This window comes from Choristoneura fumiferana, chromosome 12, assembly GCF_025370935.1.
Source record: "Choristoneura fumiferana chromosome 12, NRCan_CFum_1, whole genome shotgun sequence".
NCBI lineage: Eukaryota > Metazoa > Arthropoda > Insecta > Lepidoptera > Tortricidae > Choristoneura > Choristoneura fumiferana.
Genome location: NC_133483.1, coordinates 13,840,483 through 13,860,572, shown reverse-complemented (window position 1 = coordinate 13,860,572; position 20,090 = coordinate 13,840,483). Strand labels below are relative to the sequence as shown.

The window sequence follows — 20,090 nt, the reverse complement described above, 5'->3', positions numbered from 1 at the left end:
CTCTTTTTACGTGCGTTGATTTGTAAGTCGCCAGGTTTTGACAGCTTAAGCATTGAGCATCTAAAGTTCGCGGGTGAACAGGGGCCTAGACTTCTAGCAATGTTGTTTAATTTATGCCTTGGGCACTCCTACCTGCCGAGAAGATTGATGTACACTACTGTAATATCGATCATCAAGAATAAAACAGGAGACTCGTTTGACGTCTCGAATTATCGACCAATCTCATTATCCACTAGCCATTGTTATAGAAAATGTGCTTGACAGTCTGCTTGACATGCAGCTTGGTAAGCACTTAAATCTGGACGATGCCCAATTTTTATTTATTCGACTGGATGGCAAACGAGCAAGTGGGTCTCCTGATGGTAAGAAATCATCACCACCCATTAACATCTGTAACACAAGGGGTATTGCAGATGCGTTGCCAACCTAGAGGCCCAAGATGGGATACCTCAAGTGCCAGTAATTTCACCGGCTGTCTTACCCTCTACGCTGAAACACAACAGTGCGAGCACTGATTCACGGCAGGATTAGCGAGCAAGATGGTGGTAGCAATCCGGGCGGACCTTGCGCAAGGTTCTATCACCTGCACCTGTCGCTGCTGGCTTTAAGCCTGGCTTGTCGACGGAGAGTGCTATTTGCAGCCTCAAGCAGACTGTTATGTACTATACCTCCAGAAGGACCCCGGTTTACGCGTGCTTCCTTGACCTATCGAAGGCATTTGACTTGGTTTCCTATGATATTCTATGGGACAAACTACAACATGAGACCGAGGGCCTTCCGTTCAAAGTAACTATTAAAGTACTGGTACAATCATCAGGAAAGTCAAGCTTAGCAGTAACAATATTGGGTGTCATGTGAGTGGCGTTTGTATTAATAACATAAGCTATGCTGATGATATGGTGCTGTTAAGCCCTTCGATTGGTGTCCTAAGAAGGCTCCTGTCTATTTGTGAATCCTGTGTGGAGGTCTTTGGGCTCAAATATAATGCGAATAAGAGTGAGTTGCTGGCATTTAAAGCAGGTAGTAAAGTATATAAGAATATACCCGTAGTCTTGCTTTGTCGTACTCCTCTTCGTCACATTTGGGTCACTGAGTCACCAAGGATCTATGGGATAATGTGTTCATGGAGAAGGAACGCAGGTCGTTGGCTGTCCAGGGAAATGTGTTGGCTGGCGTTGGCACATCGCTCCATGCCCGTAACCGCGTCAGCGCAAATAGAATCCTAAGCGCACTGATTGAGTAATGGGATTCGCCGCTGTTTATTGAAAAAGTGAATGCAACTCCACACTTCTGTGTAATAATTGTATTTTCATATTCATATCATTTTATTATATTACTAACTCTAGAAATAAGCCCGTCTACTAACATAATGAGTCACAGTTACTTAAAATAAAGATTATTATTATTATTATTTCAATGCCCTGAGATAACCAGGTCTAATATTATGCTTTGAGTAGTTCCCTTATTTACCACAGCGATTTCTGAAGCGCTGTGTGTACTCTGATGTTACGTGACACCCATGCGTGACGTTAACCATCTTCATTTGTCTAACTAAGGTGACAGGTGATACTTCAGCTCGTAAATTTAGTATCTGTGGTCTAGTCGACTTTCGAAGTTTGTTACGGTTTCAACAGGGCTACTACGAAACTCGAAACTCGAAGTTCGTGTCGTGCGGTCTCTCTAACACTTACGATACAAACTTCGAGTTTCGTAGTAGCCCTGCTGACACTACTTCAAAATATATTTGTGTCGAAAAAAAATTAAACGTAGTTTGCAATGCACTTATGTAGACAAAATGACGGCTTATCATGTATTTTTTTTTAAATCATGGTCGTATTCTTTTAATATCGTATTAAACGCATGAGTAATTAATTTGTAATTGAATAACATTCGTTATAAACACAATTCCGTTGGTTTTAAAAGTTTTGACAGCTGATTCAATAAATGACAATTTGAAAAAAAACATTTGTTTGGTTATAAATAAAAGAAAAAGGTTAATAACTTTTAATCGACTTAAAAACTGTATATTATTAACAATGAATATCAGTACTGAACCGATGGATATAGATCTAAGTTCAAGTTCTATTAAGAGCATGGAAGTTTCATATTGCGAATCCGAAGAACCCGAAGAGCCTATAATATTGAGCTCTACTCCTCGTGAATCGGAAAATATTCTGCAATCGTTTATTAAACAAGAACCCATGACTGAAGACCTTAACTCAGGCACTGAAACTGAAAATCAACCAGCTGGATTTCAAAATGTTAAGAAATATCATATTATAATGCAGGACAAGAAGCAAAGTTCAGATTACTTATTAAAACTTTCTGTTCTACTGATCTTATCTGTATCTTTAGCTATTTATCATGTGAACATCTTTTACTGTAGTGAAGAACTGGACATAAAAGTTGTTAAAGATACTCTTGATAGAAAGTTGTATGGACAGCAAAGAGCTATTAATTTATTAATAAGATCATTAGATGCCAAGGTTAGTAGCAAATTACTATTACTGTATGGAGGGACAGGTGTGGGGAAGACATATGCTGCATCACTGATCCACGGGCAAGCATCTAATGTGTACCATTACACTATGCCTAACTTTTTAGAGTCTTTTCCTAATGATCTCTTATTAGGCATGTATGTTTGCAAATCTTCTATACTAATAGTGGATGACTTGACTCAATATGATACAAGCATAATAAAACACATAGAGAGAGTTATTGAAAAAAGTGAAAACTTGAAGAAAAACATTACAATTATTTTAATTTATAATTCTGATGTCATTGAAAAAGGTTTCACAAAGAGTTCTGATACTGCATTCTTTGAGTTCGACTTAAAAGACCATTTTAGCCACGTAAGAGCTTATAAAGAGTATATTAAATTTGAAACACTGACCAATGAGCATTTAAGGATGTGTATAGAGACTGAATTGAACGACTCTAATGTTGCCAGTATAAACCAAATAATGAAAAACTTCAATGTAACCCTTGATGGCTGTAAAGGTGTTCATTCAAAAATAAAATTCTTGAATGGTGTATGATATTGGGTATGTTTTTAGTTAGTTTCTCAATGTAGTTAGATGCTTTTAGTTAGTTACCATGTATTTAGTTTAGCCTTTTTTATTGTTGTTAGTACTCTGTTTTGCAATACTGAGTAATGGCAACCCTCAGAAAATAATTTTAACAGTTGACTTTGAACAACAGTGAGAATAACAGTGGCAACCCACTGTTATTTTTTTGCAATACAAAGTCAACTGTTAAAATTAATCAGGGTTGACACACTATTGCATAACAGTGTCCCTATACAGGGGTCCCATTACTATGTCATTTTACATAAGACTAGGTAATCTAAATAATGAAGATATAATTATCTAATTTTTCCAAGATACCTTATACTTGGTTTGGTAGGTATTTAACTAAATGTAAATAAACTTCAGCTGCCATATTTGGTACATTTAAATATTTTAAACATTTTTCTTACATATCTATCATTGTAATACAAAGTAGACTAGTGTACTAAATACAGAAATGTAAATGTTTAGATAGTTTAATGCGGGAATTTAAATATTTAAGACGCCAATTGACATTGTTTTGTTTACATTTAGTTAAATACCTATCCAAACCAAGTATACTTTATTTCAGAAAAAAATTGTGTAATTTTGAACAAGATATTGAAATTGTTTGCGAGCTAAAATCATTGGTGCAAACAAAAATTTATACTTTTTATGGTCTCCCTTATTTTAAACTACTTTGTTAATACAAAAGAAATAATCCTAATCATTTGCCCTTTTTATTGATATGTTACAAGTACAACATTTGAAATTGAAATTAAAGTAATTTAAGTATCCTTAATGCAAAACATTGTATGATCTCCCCATGTTGTATAGCAATAGGATGGATGTCCTGTATTATTAAAGCTTGCTAAAAATGCAGAATTCTCGCCCTTAAAAAGTTTTTCAAAGATTATGTTTAGGTCACACAGGCTGGTTTTATTTAACAAGTGGCAGTTTCATAAAAAAATCGTGATGGGTATCTCCTTTTGTTAAAAGATGTTTTTTTGGCTATATCTTCACCTGTAAGACCCACATGAATTTTCGTTGTAAAAATTGCCCCCTAAATTGCCACATAAAGAAAAAAAAAATGCAGTTTAAAAGTTACAGCTGGGGAGAGTGGTAAATTTTTACATGTTTCGTAGTTTGTAACTCCTTAAAAATATTAATTTTATCCGAAAAACTTACTTAAAATCTCTTATATAAAATTAAAAATGATTTTTTTTCGTATTTTGACCAAAATCTTGCACAATCTAATTTATGTAGGCCTGATGGTTTCCTAATAAAATGCCTTTAACATAAGGACAGGATAGACAGGCAGACAGAACTCAAGCTTACCCAATTTTTCTTTTACGATCTTGCCTTAAAAAATAAACAACAATAGAAAACCTCTAGGTATGTAAAATAATGTTATGGTTTTGATATAATTTCCAGATACTTATTGATTGCTCAATTGATTTAAGCATAAAGTACAAGTCTGTAATTTGTAATTTTATACTGAAAAAATATATGTATACAATGATATACTTACTTATGTAGATATTGTTGTGACTATTTAATATATGATTTAATATTATAAGCTGAAACAAGACTGTGTTTATCGTGATTATATAATCACTAAGTTCCTTTGTAATAAACACAATTAACTGAAAACTCTATGATAGAGAGTTGTTCTATTGTTAAATAAAATATACTGATAAGAAAGTTAAATTCGAGTATTAAAAAAGTAGATTTTTAATGACTAAACAAAGATTATAATTATAATATTATATTACTTACCTATATGTTTATTTTAATTTATAAAGTTACTAGAGACAGAAAGGAAATGATTAAACTTATAGTTAAAACCGCATTTTTTTTTTCAGAAAGACAACAGACAGTCACTTTAGTTTTTTTTTTACATTTGTAAAAGGAGTACTTATAAAGTTGTCTTGTTACTGTAGATTGTTAGTAGGTAGGTTTATTTTGAATTAAAGATTAAATCAAATATATATTTATGACTTAAGTAAGAAAGACATCCCACAAAAGAAAATGTTATCAGTATATGCTCATATTAAATTTCGCGACCAAATTATCTCATAGTAAGTTATTTGTTAAGTACAGTGGCACTCGTAAACTTTAGAACTGTCTAGGTACTTACTCAAAAATATCTGAGACAGGAGTATGTATTTATGCGCGTACGAACGGTCGTGTTCAGATATTTATGAGTATCTACACAGCTCCGATGCTTATGATGGCGACTGTACACATAACTATATATATTTTAAATAAATATTTAAATCTCTATTTTAAATTATTGATCTAGTTATTAAGTAGGTATGTTTTGTATTACAAGGTAAAATAAAAGTAATGTTTAGATCAAAAGAACTTTATTTTAGAGAATGTTACATGATAATCGGCAATGCAGAGGTTGAAGAAATTATTTTGAATATGAATATACTGACATATTTTTTTTCAATACACCTACACTTGCACATTATGGAAATTATGCTACAACATTTTAGCCTTCATCATAACAAAGTTCGAATAAAAAAAGAATAGTGCATTAAAATAATTAATTTTGATAACAACTATATACTTACTCAAAATTATCTCCACAAAATTGGCTAGCCAAGGGTGTAATTAGTATTTTGGGCAAATAAGCTTAACATACACCCTGATTATATTTCAGTTCAGGGTACACAATCTTATGAAGAAGAGGCATAAGAAACAAAACACGCAAAATAGCACAAAATAGTAACAATAATGTAGGTTAATACAAATACTAGCTGAATGGTGAAATTTTTTAATGCTATCAAGAATTATCAATAAGCTACAATGAGTTAAGTATCTATTGAAAAACATAATTATATTTTTAAACATTTTATACCTTAGAGTTCTTGTAAATTGTATATTATATTGCACTGCACCCATAAATTAGTAGGTGTGTATGATTCGACACAGCAATTTAAAATGTCAGGAACTTATTGTGACTATAACAAACAGCGCGCCGTTCCACCAAGAAGGTAAGGTGGTTGTATTACAACATTATTTTAAATATTATAACCGAAATTAAATAAGTACTCATTAAGTCTCAAGTTTATTATTAACTGGTAAATACTTTTAAATAGGCATTATAAAAAGTAGCCAATAGAAAAACTTGAAATTTCATTTAAATAGCTCCCCTAATTGTAAAAGCTTGTTGAATAAACGCATGCAAAGATGTTAGTGAAAAATTCGCAGACTGCTGTGTACAAAATTACTAAAACAAGCGGGTTAATTATCCCATTTAGCAAGTATTGACAATTTTAACACTGGAACACTGTTCAGGGAAGACAATGCTTAATACGTAAAATGTCTGAGAACTCCGTAAAGATTTCTGGAAGATACATGATATATTTGTGCATCTTTAATTTTTTATTTAAATAAATATATATAGTTAATTAGTTACTGTAGGTATATTATAGCATTCAAGAGACTGCCAAGTGTCAATACTTTGTAATAGGGTCCTTTTTAAAGGTCCCTATTACATAATACTTAGCAGTACGTCATGAACCCGATTTAACTTTTTGTATCACATTTTACTATTTAGCAGCAAGCAAACAGGATCTGAGAAGTCATATTTGACTTCCTACGTTCGTAAAGTACCATCCATTAAGAGCAACAGGTCAGTTGAGTCTGAACGAACAGAACTTTTTATTTTCTTAGTGGATTTCCTTTACGGCTCACGTGTCTGCATTTTAATTATTTTATTTCCAATGTTTTGTTATTAAAGAAAATGGCAATAATTAGATCATATATAATATTAGGTATATTACCATTATTTCCATAGCGATCAATCATTCGTGACTGTTTTATTCCTTCCTGGCCATGGTCTGCGATATTTTTCATCTCTTATATTATCCGATACTTTATAAACGAGGAGTAAGTAATGTACACTTAATATAACATAACAAAACTTAAGTGACAATTTTACCATTCAGTTAGGCTCAGAGATTCTCGATTGTTTTTATAATCTATGTAACACTGATGTGTCTTATACAAGATCCCAAAAAAGGCAGGTCAGGTACATTTAACACTCGCTAGACCTATTTCACCTATTTGTGATGTTTATTTGCCAGTGATGTTTTCAATTAATACCTAACAAAAAATAATCTATCTAAATATGCGTCTGTTTAGCATGGCGAAAGACAGTGAACAGTATTAATAAACTTTATATTTACTTCCCAGAGAGCAAAAAACTCGATTCTTTTTAATGTGACCTATATAACAAATAATACATGACAAACGTTTTAATGGATGAGGGGAGGTATGTAGAAGACGACACTCTTAAACACGCAATGTGCAAATCAATATCTATTTACATATTGTTACTATTAACCTATGTATAGATCAAAATTAAATTAAAAACGTTGATTAAATACTAAATATGCATAACAATAAAGACTAGAATACATTTTTAGTTTATACAGTTATTGGCACTAATTTTAATGATAATGGCACAACTATGTACTCCAGTTTTATGACAATACCACCATTAAATAGGTATTTTATCAATATATTATGCAATGCATTTTATAATTACAATTTCAACTCCTTCAAATGGTTTAAATTAAGAGTTGCTAACTATACTAAAATCCTAAAATATGTTACAAAATTGTAAAAAACACTGTTCAATGTTATTTATATCTAAATATATTTCTAGGAAATACTGAAATTACTGCAGACTTACAGTTAGGTTTAGATCCAATAGTTAAAGCACATTTTCTTAAGTGAAACTGTGCAAAAAACACTTTACATTACACATTAATATCACGGTTGACAAAGCTCCTCTTATTAATGGCTAAAGTACCAACAACCAGACCATTCTCTTGCACAGTTCTCACTTTAAAATTATTAGCTATCTCATGAATACATTATGTTGATAAACAGGCAATAAAACTAAAAATATTGAACAATGTGAATGCAGCGCAAGTAAAAAGCTGAATAATACAACAACATTGAGAATAAATCTAAAATTGACGAAATTGATATAATTTCACTTAAAATATTTGAAACGTTACAATGAACCCACTCAATCTAATGGCTAATTGATTAAAATTCTGACGCAACATTTTCAGAACACTCGCTGTTAGATGCATAGTGCCAATAACTGTAGCATCTGTTACTTAAATCTTACTAACTAGGTATTTGATAACAAATAGAACACCATTTTTAAGCACGACAAAACATTCATAGTTAAAAATGTAGAGAGACTTACTGAGAAATGTGCTAATAATTCTAAACCTCAAAATTCTTGCTGATGTTGTATATTCAATATCTATAGATTCATTAGTATCAGATCTGAATTTTATTAGATCGAAATGATTTATATAACTTTTAGTATGCCTCGATATTCGTTGAAAATTTTCGATCGCGGCGGAGATCAGAATAGTTGTACATTCTACTAGAACTAGTACAAAGCATTGGGTATTTAAACGGGTATCACATTTTAGTCACTTTTTGATGTAAAAGACTTAAGATTTTAATTAGTGACTTTAACGTTATAAGAACTTTTGAAATGCTTATATTGGTGTAGATAACATTTACCTATATGTAATTAACATAATTCCTTGAGATTACAAAGAATTTCTAATAAAATTCGTGTAATTTTATAGCAGAATTGGATATAAGGTATTTATAATTTGCGTCGCTGCCGTAGGATTTTTAGCTAAAGGGTCTCGTAGTATATTCATTTATTTGAACATACGCGTGTTACTATGGCTTCACCATTACAAATACTTTTCTTCTTTAGACCAACATCCCCCGGCGTTAAAGACTGGTTCGAAAAAACGGCTAGTTAGGAGCGATGGAAATGTATCGCTGTCCACTTGTTGTGGCGTTTGTGCCAAATACGAGTTTCTTTTGTCTGATGCGTGGATCGTCTGCCTTCGGCATCGACGCTTTGAGTAACGCACACATACGCTATTACAGCTCCGTCGTCACCAATAAGATGAACGCGTGGATTTAGTATGGTTGTATTAGCCTTCACGTGTTGTGGAGTGTTATCAATAAAGAATTTATGAAATTCTACGCCTTCTACCATATTGCCTAGTACATCAGGATCAAACCCAGTCACATTAGGATCACACAATTTAGAATATGTGTCATAGTCGCCATTGTTTATAGCGTCTATAAGTACTTCAGTGGCTTTGATTACTTCTGCTCGACGAAGTGACGCGTTGCTGTCACCACGAGCCTTGCCAAATGAATCAGCTTTAGTAAGTCCCTCGTCATCATGCTCCTTAGAGATAACAGTACAAGCGCGATCTACACCTTTCTTGTCTTTATCCAAGTCATCATCTTCCAAAGTAGTGCTGCTATCAGTAGACTCTTTGACTTGAGAGCCGTCTCCTTTTTTGTTGACCATTGACTTCCCAGAGAAGTTCCGGGTTGCAAGCATAGTAGTTAGAATTGCGCCTTTTAATTTGCGACGAGCATTGAACTTCTTCAAGCAATCTACAGTCTCTTGCCTGTGCATCACAGATGCCACACGCTCACGGTGGCAAATCCATGGGTGCTTCAATGCTTCTGAAGCAGTAATCCTCTTGCTTGGATTAACTGTTAACATTTGATTAATGAGACTCTTTGCTTCGGGTGTCACAGTATCCCACTCGGGAGAGGGATAATCGTAGGCTCCTGCTTTAATTTGTCCATAAAGCCGGTGCTGGTCCTCATCCCAGAAAGGTGGATATCCAACCAATAAAATGTACAAGATCACGCCGCAAGCCCAAATATCCACAGGTTTACCATATGGTTCTTTCTTAAGAACTTCAGGTGATAAGTACCCAGGGGTTCCGGCAAACCCAAACCATGCTTGTTGTTCACCTTGAACTTCAATGGCTAAACCGAAATCGGCTAACTTAACTGCGGCACCTTTAGCCTTGCTTGCCAGTAAAAGATTTTCAGGTTTTAAATCCCTGTGCACTACCCCGTTATGGTGGCAGTGATGAACGGATTCCAAAATTTGTTGTATACAGTGGGATGCATCGGCTTCCGAATAAAACTCACGTGCAACGATGTCTTCAAACAATTCGCCGCCAGTCACGAGGTCGAACACGAGATAGTGAAAGTGCTCTTCTTGAATAGAGTCATGTAGTCTCACTATGTTAGGATGTTGTAGCTTACGACAAATTCGGGCTTCTCTTTCTAATTTTTGAAAATCCCTGGCAGATAGCTTCTTGGTGTTGATTATTTTAGCAGCAAATTCATATCCAGTCGACTTTTGAACAGCTCGTCTCACAATCGAAAAAGCTCCTTTTCCCAATTCTTCTTTAAGGTCGTAGTTATCAGAAAATCTTGTGCTTATACCGTCACGATTTGGATTGGCCATGATTAAAACACAATACTCACTTTTCTGGTCGACGATGAAATAATAGCTTGAATTTTGAGCACAATGATTTCAGATTTGATAACTGCAACAAAAAGAAAATTTGTTGAGTTAAAAACAAGGTCGTTACAATAAAAATAACCTACCTTTTTTATCATTACGAAATTAAATTAAATAATGAGATAATTTTTTTGATATTTAATTAATTGAGCTAATGATTTATTTTATGAATATTATTCAATAATCCATAAATACTTTACGATTTTAATTATTTTTTATTTAAAGGTTATTTAAAACAATATATATATCCTATTTTCAGAAATAAAATTTGCTATAGTTATGAACACGCTGATATTTACGATATTATTGAGTTAATACTGCATCAATCTAAATGCACGGCGATGAAATTCATAATTTTGACGACATGGAGAGCAAATGAAAATTATTCCGATGAGAATCTTTGGCAGGCACTATTTTTGTCACTCATTCTAAATCGAAGTTCTGCAAGCTGAATATAAAACGCGTAGATACCTAGACAATAGTGATCGTGGTCACAAACATAGACTTCTAAGATTAACACTACGGCACCGGGATGACATTTCGTTTGCGCAAAATAATCGATACACCATTGTCTCGACACATTCACCGAAACCCGAGCATCTTTATAATAATCCACTTATGGATGAAATAATTTCTATAAGCACCAGACGAACTATCGCGGCAAGATAAAATATTTCAGGAATAAAATTTAAAAATAACACTGTTATAAATAATGCAGTAATGTAGCGATCAAAGCGCGACAAGATTATATTCTTAGCAAGAGTAGTCCGTGTGAGTGGTACGGTTTAGTCACGATAATTTTCGATGGCAAAATTGGTTTCAGTCACTCCGCGGCGTGATACGCAATGATTAATTTACTTTTCGGATACCAAAAATAATTTTACCTATTTATGTGCCCATTTTTTATAATCTCCAACGAGATGAAGATCAAAATCGAAGGGCCAGGCCCTACACTACACTCTCCTGCTCGCTCGGGACACGAGCTTCGGGGTCAAATTCATAGACATTCTGTGTTACCATAATGACGCGCACCAAATATTCAACTTTGTTTTCATAAAAGCTGGTCATTATTTAATAAATAGATGCTATTTAAACTCCAAAAGCATAGCGTCACTAGAATTAAGTACCAAGATTGGTAGATTTCCTGTTTAACTAGTTTAAAAACCGTTTTTCTCTTTATATTTTTACGGGTGTGCACACTGGCGACTGTTCGTAAATCGATACACTAGCGCAGCGTTAAACATGCTCCACACGACATCTACTGTTAAAACCTGACGACAGTGAGTTTCGTTCGGAAATAAGTTTCGTTAGCTAGAAAAATATAAGTTTATTATAAAGGATATCTAATGTTTATCGTAATAATTATAATTATTTGGGAATTGTACTTTACCTAGTTCGTGGTTTGCGTTTTGCTTTGACATTTTGGTTAAGTATAGGAATTAGATTTGCCAATATTTTGTTAATATTTCTATACAGGGCTGGAAAAAAAACTTGCATCAGAGGGCACGGCCGTTCTCCCGCCAAGTCGAGCATGATCGTACCATCATTTTCTCAAAGCGACTCACGGCAATTTTAATCCCCTTGTAACTTCGTTGTGAAACTTGTGGATAAAGCAAATAGTTTGCATTTTTGTATCAAGAGCATAACATACTGGAACTGACTATATTGCCAATATACCTAATATACTTATACCTATACTAGGTAGTTTACGAATTATCGCTAGCCAAAGTTGTTAATTTTGTCTCTGAACATTCACCGGTCATCAAAATTATAGTCCCTACTTCTAGCAGGCTCATTAACTTAAAATAATGAATTTTATTTAGCTTTTAGCCTAAAAAGTAACGAAAAAAAAATACCGAGATTACTAGTTAATAATATTTAATAACTGACTTGATTTACATAGCATTTCACAAGTTTTAGTTGTCCAAGAACTGCGCTCGGCAATTATTTTCAATTTATGTTTTTGATGGGTTTTTGTTAGCGGTTCTACTCGGTAATAAAAACATGTCACGGCAAATTAGTCACTAGGTCACTATTTGAATTAGTAATTCTATGAGTCAAGTTTTTATTTACTTATTGTTTTTCTTACTTACATAAATTTAAATTATAATATAACATTTTAAGGAATAATTGAAAAAGTAGTAATAATGCATTTGTGATGCGCCGCATCGAGCACGCAGTTTGATTGTACACACCCTGCCATGCATACGAATTTCTTTCTTTCAGCGCAACGTTAATTCGCTGAGCTTAATTTGCTTTAAATATCTATTAGTGCCGACAACGGACTGGCTTCGCGTAAAGCGCTGCGGGTGTCTATGGACAGTGGTGATTATGCACTTAACATCAGGTGACCCAGTTAGTTTGTCTGGTCTCTTTAACATAATTTGCAGGTGGTAGGATTTTGTGCAAGGTCCGCTCGGATTGCTACCACTATCTTGCTCGCTAATCCTGCCGTGAAGCAGCAGTGCTTGCACTGTTGTGTTTCGGCGTGGAGAGTAAGACAGCCGGTGAAATTACTGGCACTTGAAGTATCCCATCTTAGGCCTCTAGGTTGGCAACGCATCTGCAATACCCCTGGTGTTGCAGATGTTAATGGGCGGTGGTGATATCTTACCATCAGGAGACCCACTTGCTCGTTTACCATCCAGTCGAATAAAAAAAAAAAAAAACATCCTACAATTAAAACTTTTTTTTTTTAATTACCAATACCCGTCATGCCGTTGAATAAGTGTGATTCTATAGTTATAGTAACTTAAATCTTACAGTCCTTATGCAAACAGCATAATAAATAATATAAGTTTTAACGAATGATTTAAGACCAGAAATTTAGGTACATATTTATTAGAAGCATTTCTTTCTTGTTCTAGAGTATTCATTACAGCGTCCTTTGAATGGAACTAATGTTTGAGGTTCATTTGATTGGTAAAGGTTACACGATTGGTTGATTTGTATTGTATATAGGTGCTATTGTACCTAACTATAGATCACTTGTTCTAAATCAAATGTTCTTCAAATTACGTTACTTCGACCCACTTAACCTACGTTATTTTTATCTAAGTAAGTACTTCGAGCGTACTTTCATATAATTAAATATGTTTTCCGAAGGCTCAAAGAAAGAAAATGTTTATTTAAGATATTTGTTAGCATAACCATTAGCCTAATTTCTTAAATTCTTTAATAGAGCTGACTTTTACAAAAAAAATAGTTAGGTATATTATTTAGGTTATAACGTACGTAATATTTATTATGTAACTTCTTATAAATATGTACGTATTGTGCCTTAGGTATTGCCACGCTCAATTAAATTAGATCTATAAATTTACAAAATTGTGATAGAATTAAACGTTACTTTATACATATCTATAACTATAGCATTATGATTGCGTACGTGCTCTTGTCGCTACGATCTGCAAAATTAGCAGTCTCTAACGGCGGGATGAAAGACCCCTCGTGAACGGGCTAACTCCATGGTTAATATACACTAAAATCAAAACTGGTTCGCATCTTGCGCAAGTGGAGGGGGAACAAACAAGGGCTTCGGAACGGGCCCTTCCGAAATTCGCCGGTGCACAATGCACCCTCTGTACCATCCCCACGCGAGTACTTTTATTATTACGCGACTCCTGTTCCTGTCCCCATATTGTTCACATTCAGATTATTTTTATATCGGTATACGCATGACGCGTCGCGAAGTTTCGCAGCTCCTTATTATTATTTCAGAAAAAAATCCCTGTGAACTGATAACGTGAAAAATGTTAAGTTAAAAATAACTCAGTGGCTGGAAGTTGTGCAAATTATTCCCTCGAAGGTATTCGATCGGGCTCGTCGTGGCATCTGTCACTTAATATTTGTAGCGAAGGGAAGTATTAAGGTTTCGAACGCTGCGGTCGTCTCAAGTTGCTTTTCTCATGAGTGGACGTGCGTGTAAAATAATAACTTGAGAATAATATGAGGTGTTGTAGGCTGGTCCGCGTGAGCGTCGCGCGTCGGGCGCCGTCGGCCGGCGGGCCGCGTCCGCGCTCGCTCGGCGGAGCGGCCGGGAATATCGATCGGGGTCTCCCTCGCTGCTCGCTACCCCTGAGATGCGTTGTGTTCGGGTGTTCGCTTCAATTTGGCGGGACGCTGATACCAACTACGAAGCGTACGGATTAGTTGGTAAGTTCATGAACTTTTGCTTATCGTCAGGACCTTGTTTTGTCTCTTTTGTCGCGCGACATCGTTTTATTACCCCGCTTGGTTTATTGCGCAAAATTTTGTTTTCAGAAACGTTTCAACGATCCGTGCCATCGCGCATGACGTTTACAGTCGTTATGATTTAAAAATTTGAACTAACAGTCTCATGCTTCGTCGAGTTTCAGTTTTCAAGTTACTAACTGAATCCACTTATCATTAAATTTATTTCGTGCATTTGATGTGATATTCTTAAACTAGGTATCCAACGAAATAATACACCTGAAATTATTCACGCCGTGTAACTAACAATAGGATGCTGGCCGTGTTCATTTTTTTCAAAGTGTTTATCCTTAGTACCTATTCTGTTTCAAGAAACTTCCGTACGGGATCCGATCTTTATCGCTCGATCGACCGCTGTCCGGATTTCGTTGTACACAAATTCAATTAGCAAATGTTTGCAATTAGCATCTGTGTAGGAAGCAGGCTTCTCCTAATGTCGACTTTGCCTAAAGTGCGTTACAAATATAATAACCCTCCTTCGGGCAGTCGGGTAAAATAGAAGTACAGCGATGTTACACGTTATTTGGTAAAAATGTTAGTCTTTTCATAAACACTAAATATGTGCTTATGTTAACTTAACATTTGTTTGTCTTTATCTGTCACTTTAACTTTACTTTGGCCGTAGCCAGACATTTACAAAACGCACGTGCATTGTATATCATTCACAAATTTACCTTTTTTTATAATTTAATAAGAGGGTACCTGTCATTGCATAGCCTCAATTATACTTTAAGTAGCTACAAGATGACCTAGCTATGCTAAAGACTAATATTAAATCATTATGCTTGATACTAGTAGTTAGCCCCAGTAACTTTGTGGCGAGGATTTCGGATATAAGTCAAGTAACCACGTTCTACTTTAAATGTGGGTATATTTAGAACATAGGTACCCTATTTATTTTCTTAAATGGAATTACGAAGATACAAGTAAAAAAAAACAGTAAATATTTCTCAAATTTTCGGCGATTGCTTATTCTCTACGCTGGCAGTAGTTTGATATAACCCCTCTCAATAACATAAGGTCGTTACCCTCGCATCGGGTCCCCCCTGTTAGGGGTAACACACATTGACCACCGCTGGATCGTTAAATGGTGTGCAAAATTAAAGCAGGCCACGTTCTTGTTTTTCGCGTAGAAGGAAATCCAAATAAGCGATTAAGTTAATACTAGCGTTTAGACTGGAAGACGCGTGGTTATATAAGACAGCGCCATCTGGTGCATTGTGGGTAACATCTTTCCGTAAGTCGATTTCTTCGGAAGAAAATGTACTATTTTCTAAATTTAAGATTTTTTTCACGATACAAGTTACTATTATTATGTTGGTCACCTATTATTGAGTCATGACATGATTTTAAAATTTGAGGAAGCAGAGGCCGTACCTAATGTCTAACGTGCAAGTGCTCGCATTACATTCACCATTTCTTTCTTTCTTTCAAACGATACCTATAGAACAGCTATATAGTGGTGGAATGGAAAGTGATGGCAAATTGCTTAATGAGTTTTGATAATAATGAATACAAGTTTAAACTGAGCGCGACATAAAAGGCATGTCTACGCGTTTTGGTTGTTTGAGTTCAGATTTTAGTTTTTCTATCCCTTTTAGTCGTAACCCAGCCAGCTTACCTACATTAAATAACCATTCGTTTGTCCTTATTTGTCACTTTGAAATCTGCCTTTGTCAGGCAAAACGTACATTTTGTTAAATAATATAACGCATCGCTGTCAGATATAGTATACTAATCCAGCTAGTAATAAAAAAAATACCGATATACTGATTACCTACTATTTATTAACTGTTAAAACACAATACAAATTAAATTTAAAAGCATTGTTTTAGAATATTATTTACGGTTAAATTGCTAACAAAAATTAGCTATTCTGCTCACTTTTAACACGTTTAGAATGTAACGTATGGTATGGTGTGTGTGTTAACCACACTTTGCTGCTAAACTCAGGTTTTATTTGTTAGCAAGGAGCACAGATGTTGCGAATGAGTTGCTATGCTATTTAAAAAATTGCGTCATGGGTTGTCCACCGAGACCAATATCTAATAGGCATGTTTTTAAAGTTAAAATAAACATAAATAAAACGTTAAACGTGGTTAAACTAATGGCTTCATCTAGTATAGTGCGTTCATTATGATATAGCTGTATAAACCTGTATATTCTTTGTTATTTAGTACAAAAGCAAGATAACATGAGCCTTTTGTTATATCTGACTATAAAATCACTTTGGGCTACAATATCAATCTATAGCCTCCGATGGGGGTGAGCAAGGCATGGCGGCCGTTAATCGTGGACGTGACGTGTTAACTAATTACTAAATCGGGGGTTTCATTCATTTGAAATATAATATCTATGTATAAATGGCAACAATAGGGAATAGGGAAGCGTTCATTAAAAAGTTACCAACACGTCCGTTAACGTAGGTACAGTATAAGAAGCTGAATCGCGTTCGTTGGAATCTTTTCACAGACAATTTCACAACAATTTCGTTGATAGACGTATGGTAGGTAGGAAGGTAAGTCAAGCTTTGTCAAAAACGACGAGACCATTTTGACGCGTCTAAAGAATCCTCCGGATGCTGCCCTAGACTGAGATACGTTGAAGAAAGAGTAGGAACATGAATGATGTCGATATGAATAATAACTATACACGCTATTGACAACTTGAAATGTAATACAAATTAAATATATTCTACCGAAACTAAATAATCAATATCTCAAAGGGACAACTAACAATGATCTTGACAACGTCAAAGTAAGATTCGCTGTGCGTTAGGTAAAGTTGTCTGTGCCCCTAGTGTAAGTTTTCGGTTACAAAATACGTCACGATCGCATTCGCGTTAAAAACTCAATTTGTATGGAAACACGAACATTGCAACCGATCAGCTAGAGGCGCTGTTCGTGTTTCCATATAAATTGAGATTATAACGCGAACGCAATCGAGACGTATTTTGTAACCGAAAACTTACACTAAGGGCACGGATGTCAAAGGACGCAATTAATCAAATACTTTTACTTAGTTATATCAAACAAAAAAGATATCCTTTGAAATCATACATCAATCAGTTTTGAAAAAAGTTGTTTTGCAAAGTTCAGTACTGGTGGAATTCAAACGCTTAATTTAGAAAATTAAATAATAATATACATATATCAAGTTCACGCGAAAAATCAGGTCAAGTATTAGGTATTTTAGTTATTAACGAAGTTATTGGTTCACCCCTAGTAGCGTAGGTTAGGCTTTATAATTATTATAGGACTATTGGGAATGCACATGAAACACTCGGCATCTAGTGATGTAAAAAAAAAAAAGTTTGTTTTGGGATACACTTTCACAGAGACGGAGCAATACGGACACGTGCAAAATGGAGGTCCATAATGTATGCATGCTTAAAAATATTAAATAGTTATTTATATATTTTTATATTCAATTCGTGAAATGAGATAAGATTCAGATTATGCCAACGTGCGCGGATATAATCCTGTGCCTTCTGTGATCAGTGATGTAACTCGACTTGTACTCTTTTGTGTGTTTTTATTTAGAATAATCAGACAAAAATAACGATTTTTTGGGTCTATCTCACGTACTTTTAGGTGCTATAGTTTTGGAGATAATTTTGTGAAAAGTGATACAACTAGCAGCATTTCGACAAAAAAATCGTGCTCATTGTTATAAAGTTGTAACCCCTTTATGTCATTGCTCTAAAAGCTATTTTCGTGCTTTGTGGTATATTTAATTTATTTTCACATTTTATTTTCCGGTATTTTTTTAGTAAATATAGATATATCTACAGTTATACCACTTTTGACCAACTTTTCTAAAACCAGATCAGGGTACAACTCAACATGTACTAATACCAATGCGAGACAAATTTGACACATTTTTTTGTGAAAAGTGATACATATCGTCATGAATCACTTTTCACAAACATATTTTTAAGTGCCTATACCTCTATACCTGTACAAATTGAAATATATCTAAAAGTCAAACTGTTCCCGTAAAATATTTATGCATAACAGTTGTGTTAAGTTTAAGTGATACAAGTGCGAGCATAAAGAATGTGGTGGGAGACTGGGAGTGCGCAGGGGTGGAGGTGACGGTGACGCGGGATCGGGGATGCGCGGGACCTGCTCGTCGCAGTGTCGCTGCAAACTGATATAAGTTACTTTACTTTTTGCAAACTAATATAAGTTAGGTAAATTTTGTTTGTAACGACGGGGTACGAAGTCAAAAAATCAATTTTTCAGGGATTTATGTTTTACTTTACTTTAAGCAACATTGTGCTGGGAACATATGCTGAGTGAGTGAATGAGTGAGTGTGTTTTACAAGTTCATGTATATCATATCAGTTTACACCAAGAGATATTATGGGTGCTCCAGGGGTGCACCATGATATAACTGAACTTGTATCATCTAACACATATAATTTACCATATTAGACATTTCAATAGGTACAACTCACAGGTTTTTCGCGATTTTCTTCGAATTTACAATATTTACCGAAAAACACTAAATGCACGTTTATAAAATATATTTTTATGTATAAAAAAAGTGCTTTGGTAAATGCTAGCCCCTCTCACAAACCAGAATTTTTTAAATCTTATTTTCGCTCTCCTGTAAAATATCGATTTTGCATTTGTATCATTTTCACTTATCACAGGAGGCACAAAATCGTATACCGCCTACCGTGGCGGTTGACGAAGTTCCGCTACGCTGTGCTTGTTTCTGAATTGTTTGGGCGTTTGACCCTAAAGCAATACACTAACCTAACCTATTAACACAAATATAACTACCACTTCACTACCTACCCTACCCTCCTGCAGGTATTCAAATGTAAACTTTAAATAATAAATTAAGCAGGGTAAAAGTAAGATGTCAATTACAATAGAGCAGGGGTGGCCAACCGTTCGATTGCGATCGATCGGTCGATCGCGACTATAAGTCCAGTCGATCGTGACAAGGCAAAAAATATAAATACTGAACTATGCTGTTTTATCTATGTTTTATTTAAGATTTTGTTAATAACATACATTTTTTTTTATTTGATTGAACCACAGATTGAACGTAATTTGATACTGCCATCAAAAATGCCATGTGATAAGTTTAAAAATAATAATATTTCAAGTAAATTATTTTTTTCTGATGGAATGAGATGGAATGATGGAATGCAAACTTCATTCCTTATTTCTCAATAGATACTGGTGGATTTTTGCGTTATTCGGTTTATTTTTCGGGTTTATAATATAATTTTTATAAAACGTTATTTTTTTTAGGAGAAAATTTGTGTTTCATGCATATTCCCTATAACAATAAATTCATGTATTTCCGGCAACTTGGCCCATACAATAAATACCTTACAGATTAACATACATATTTATAATCAATAATATTTAAAACTAATT

The 20,090-nt window shown here is 34.5% G+C and overlaps 2 protein-coding genes across 5 annotated transcripts in view; one reads left to right on the top strand and one right to left on the bottom strand.

Annotated features, from left to right (window-relative positions):
* Nucleotides 1-1,923: 1,923 nt before the first annotated feature.
* On the top strand, nt 1,924-6,433 carry LOC141433406 (uncharacterized). Its single transcript, XM_074095437.1, has one exon. It carries the CDS (start codon nt 2,037-2,039, stop codon nt 3,036-3,038), a length of 1,002 nt encoding a protein of 333 aa, XP_073951538.1. The 5' UTR covers nt 1,924-2,036; the 3' UTR covers nt 3,039-6,433.
* CaMKII (Calcium/calmodulin-dependent protein kinase II) overlaps nt 5,400-20,090 on the bottom strand; it is a 56,336-nt gene continuing 41,645 nt past the window's right edge. The window contains exons 1-2 of one of the 4 annotated variants that reach the window (XM_074095433.1): nt 11,340-11,462; nt 5,400-10,480 (exon numbers count right to left, since the gene is read on the bottom strand). In XM_074095433.1, the coding sequence (XP_073951534.1) occupies nt 8,866-10,398 (1,533 nt within the window). In that variant the 5' untranslated portion in view covers nt 10,399-10,480; nt 11,340-11,462 and the 3' untranslated portion in view covers nt 5,400-8,865. Of the gene's footprint in view, nt 10,481-10,754; nt 10,888-10,926; nt 11,157-11,339; nt 11,463-20,090 lie in introns of those variants that run through there. The other 3 variants (XM_074095434.1, XM_074095435.1, XM_074095436.1) reach the window with 3 other exon arrangements.

Bases quoted from the DNA above. Each gene is read 5' to 3' on its own strand.
- LOC141433406 (XM_074095437.1), top strand. From the start codon at position 2,037: ATGAATATCAGTACTGAACCGATGGATATAGATCTAAGTTCAAGTTCT.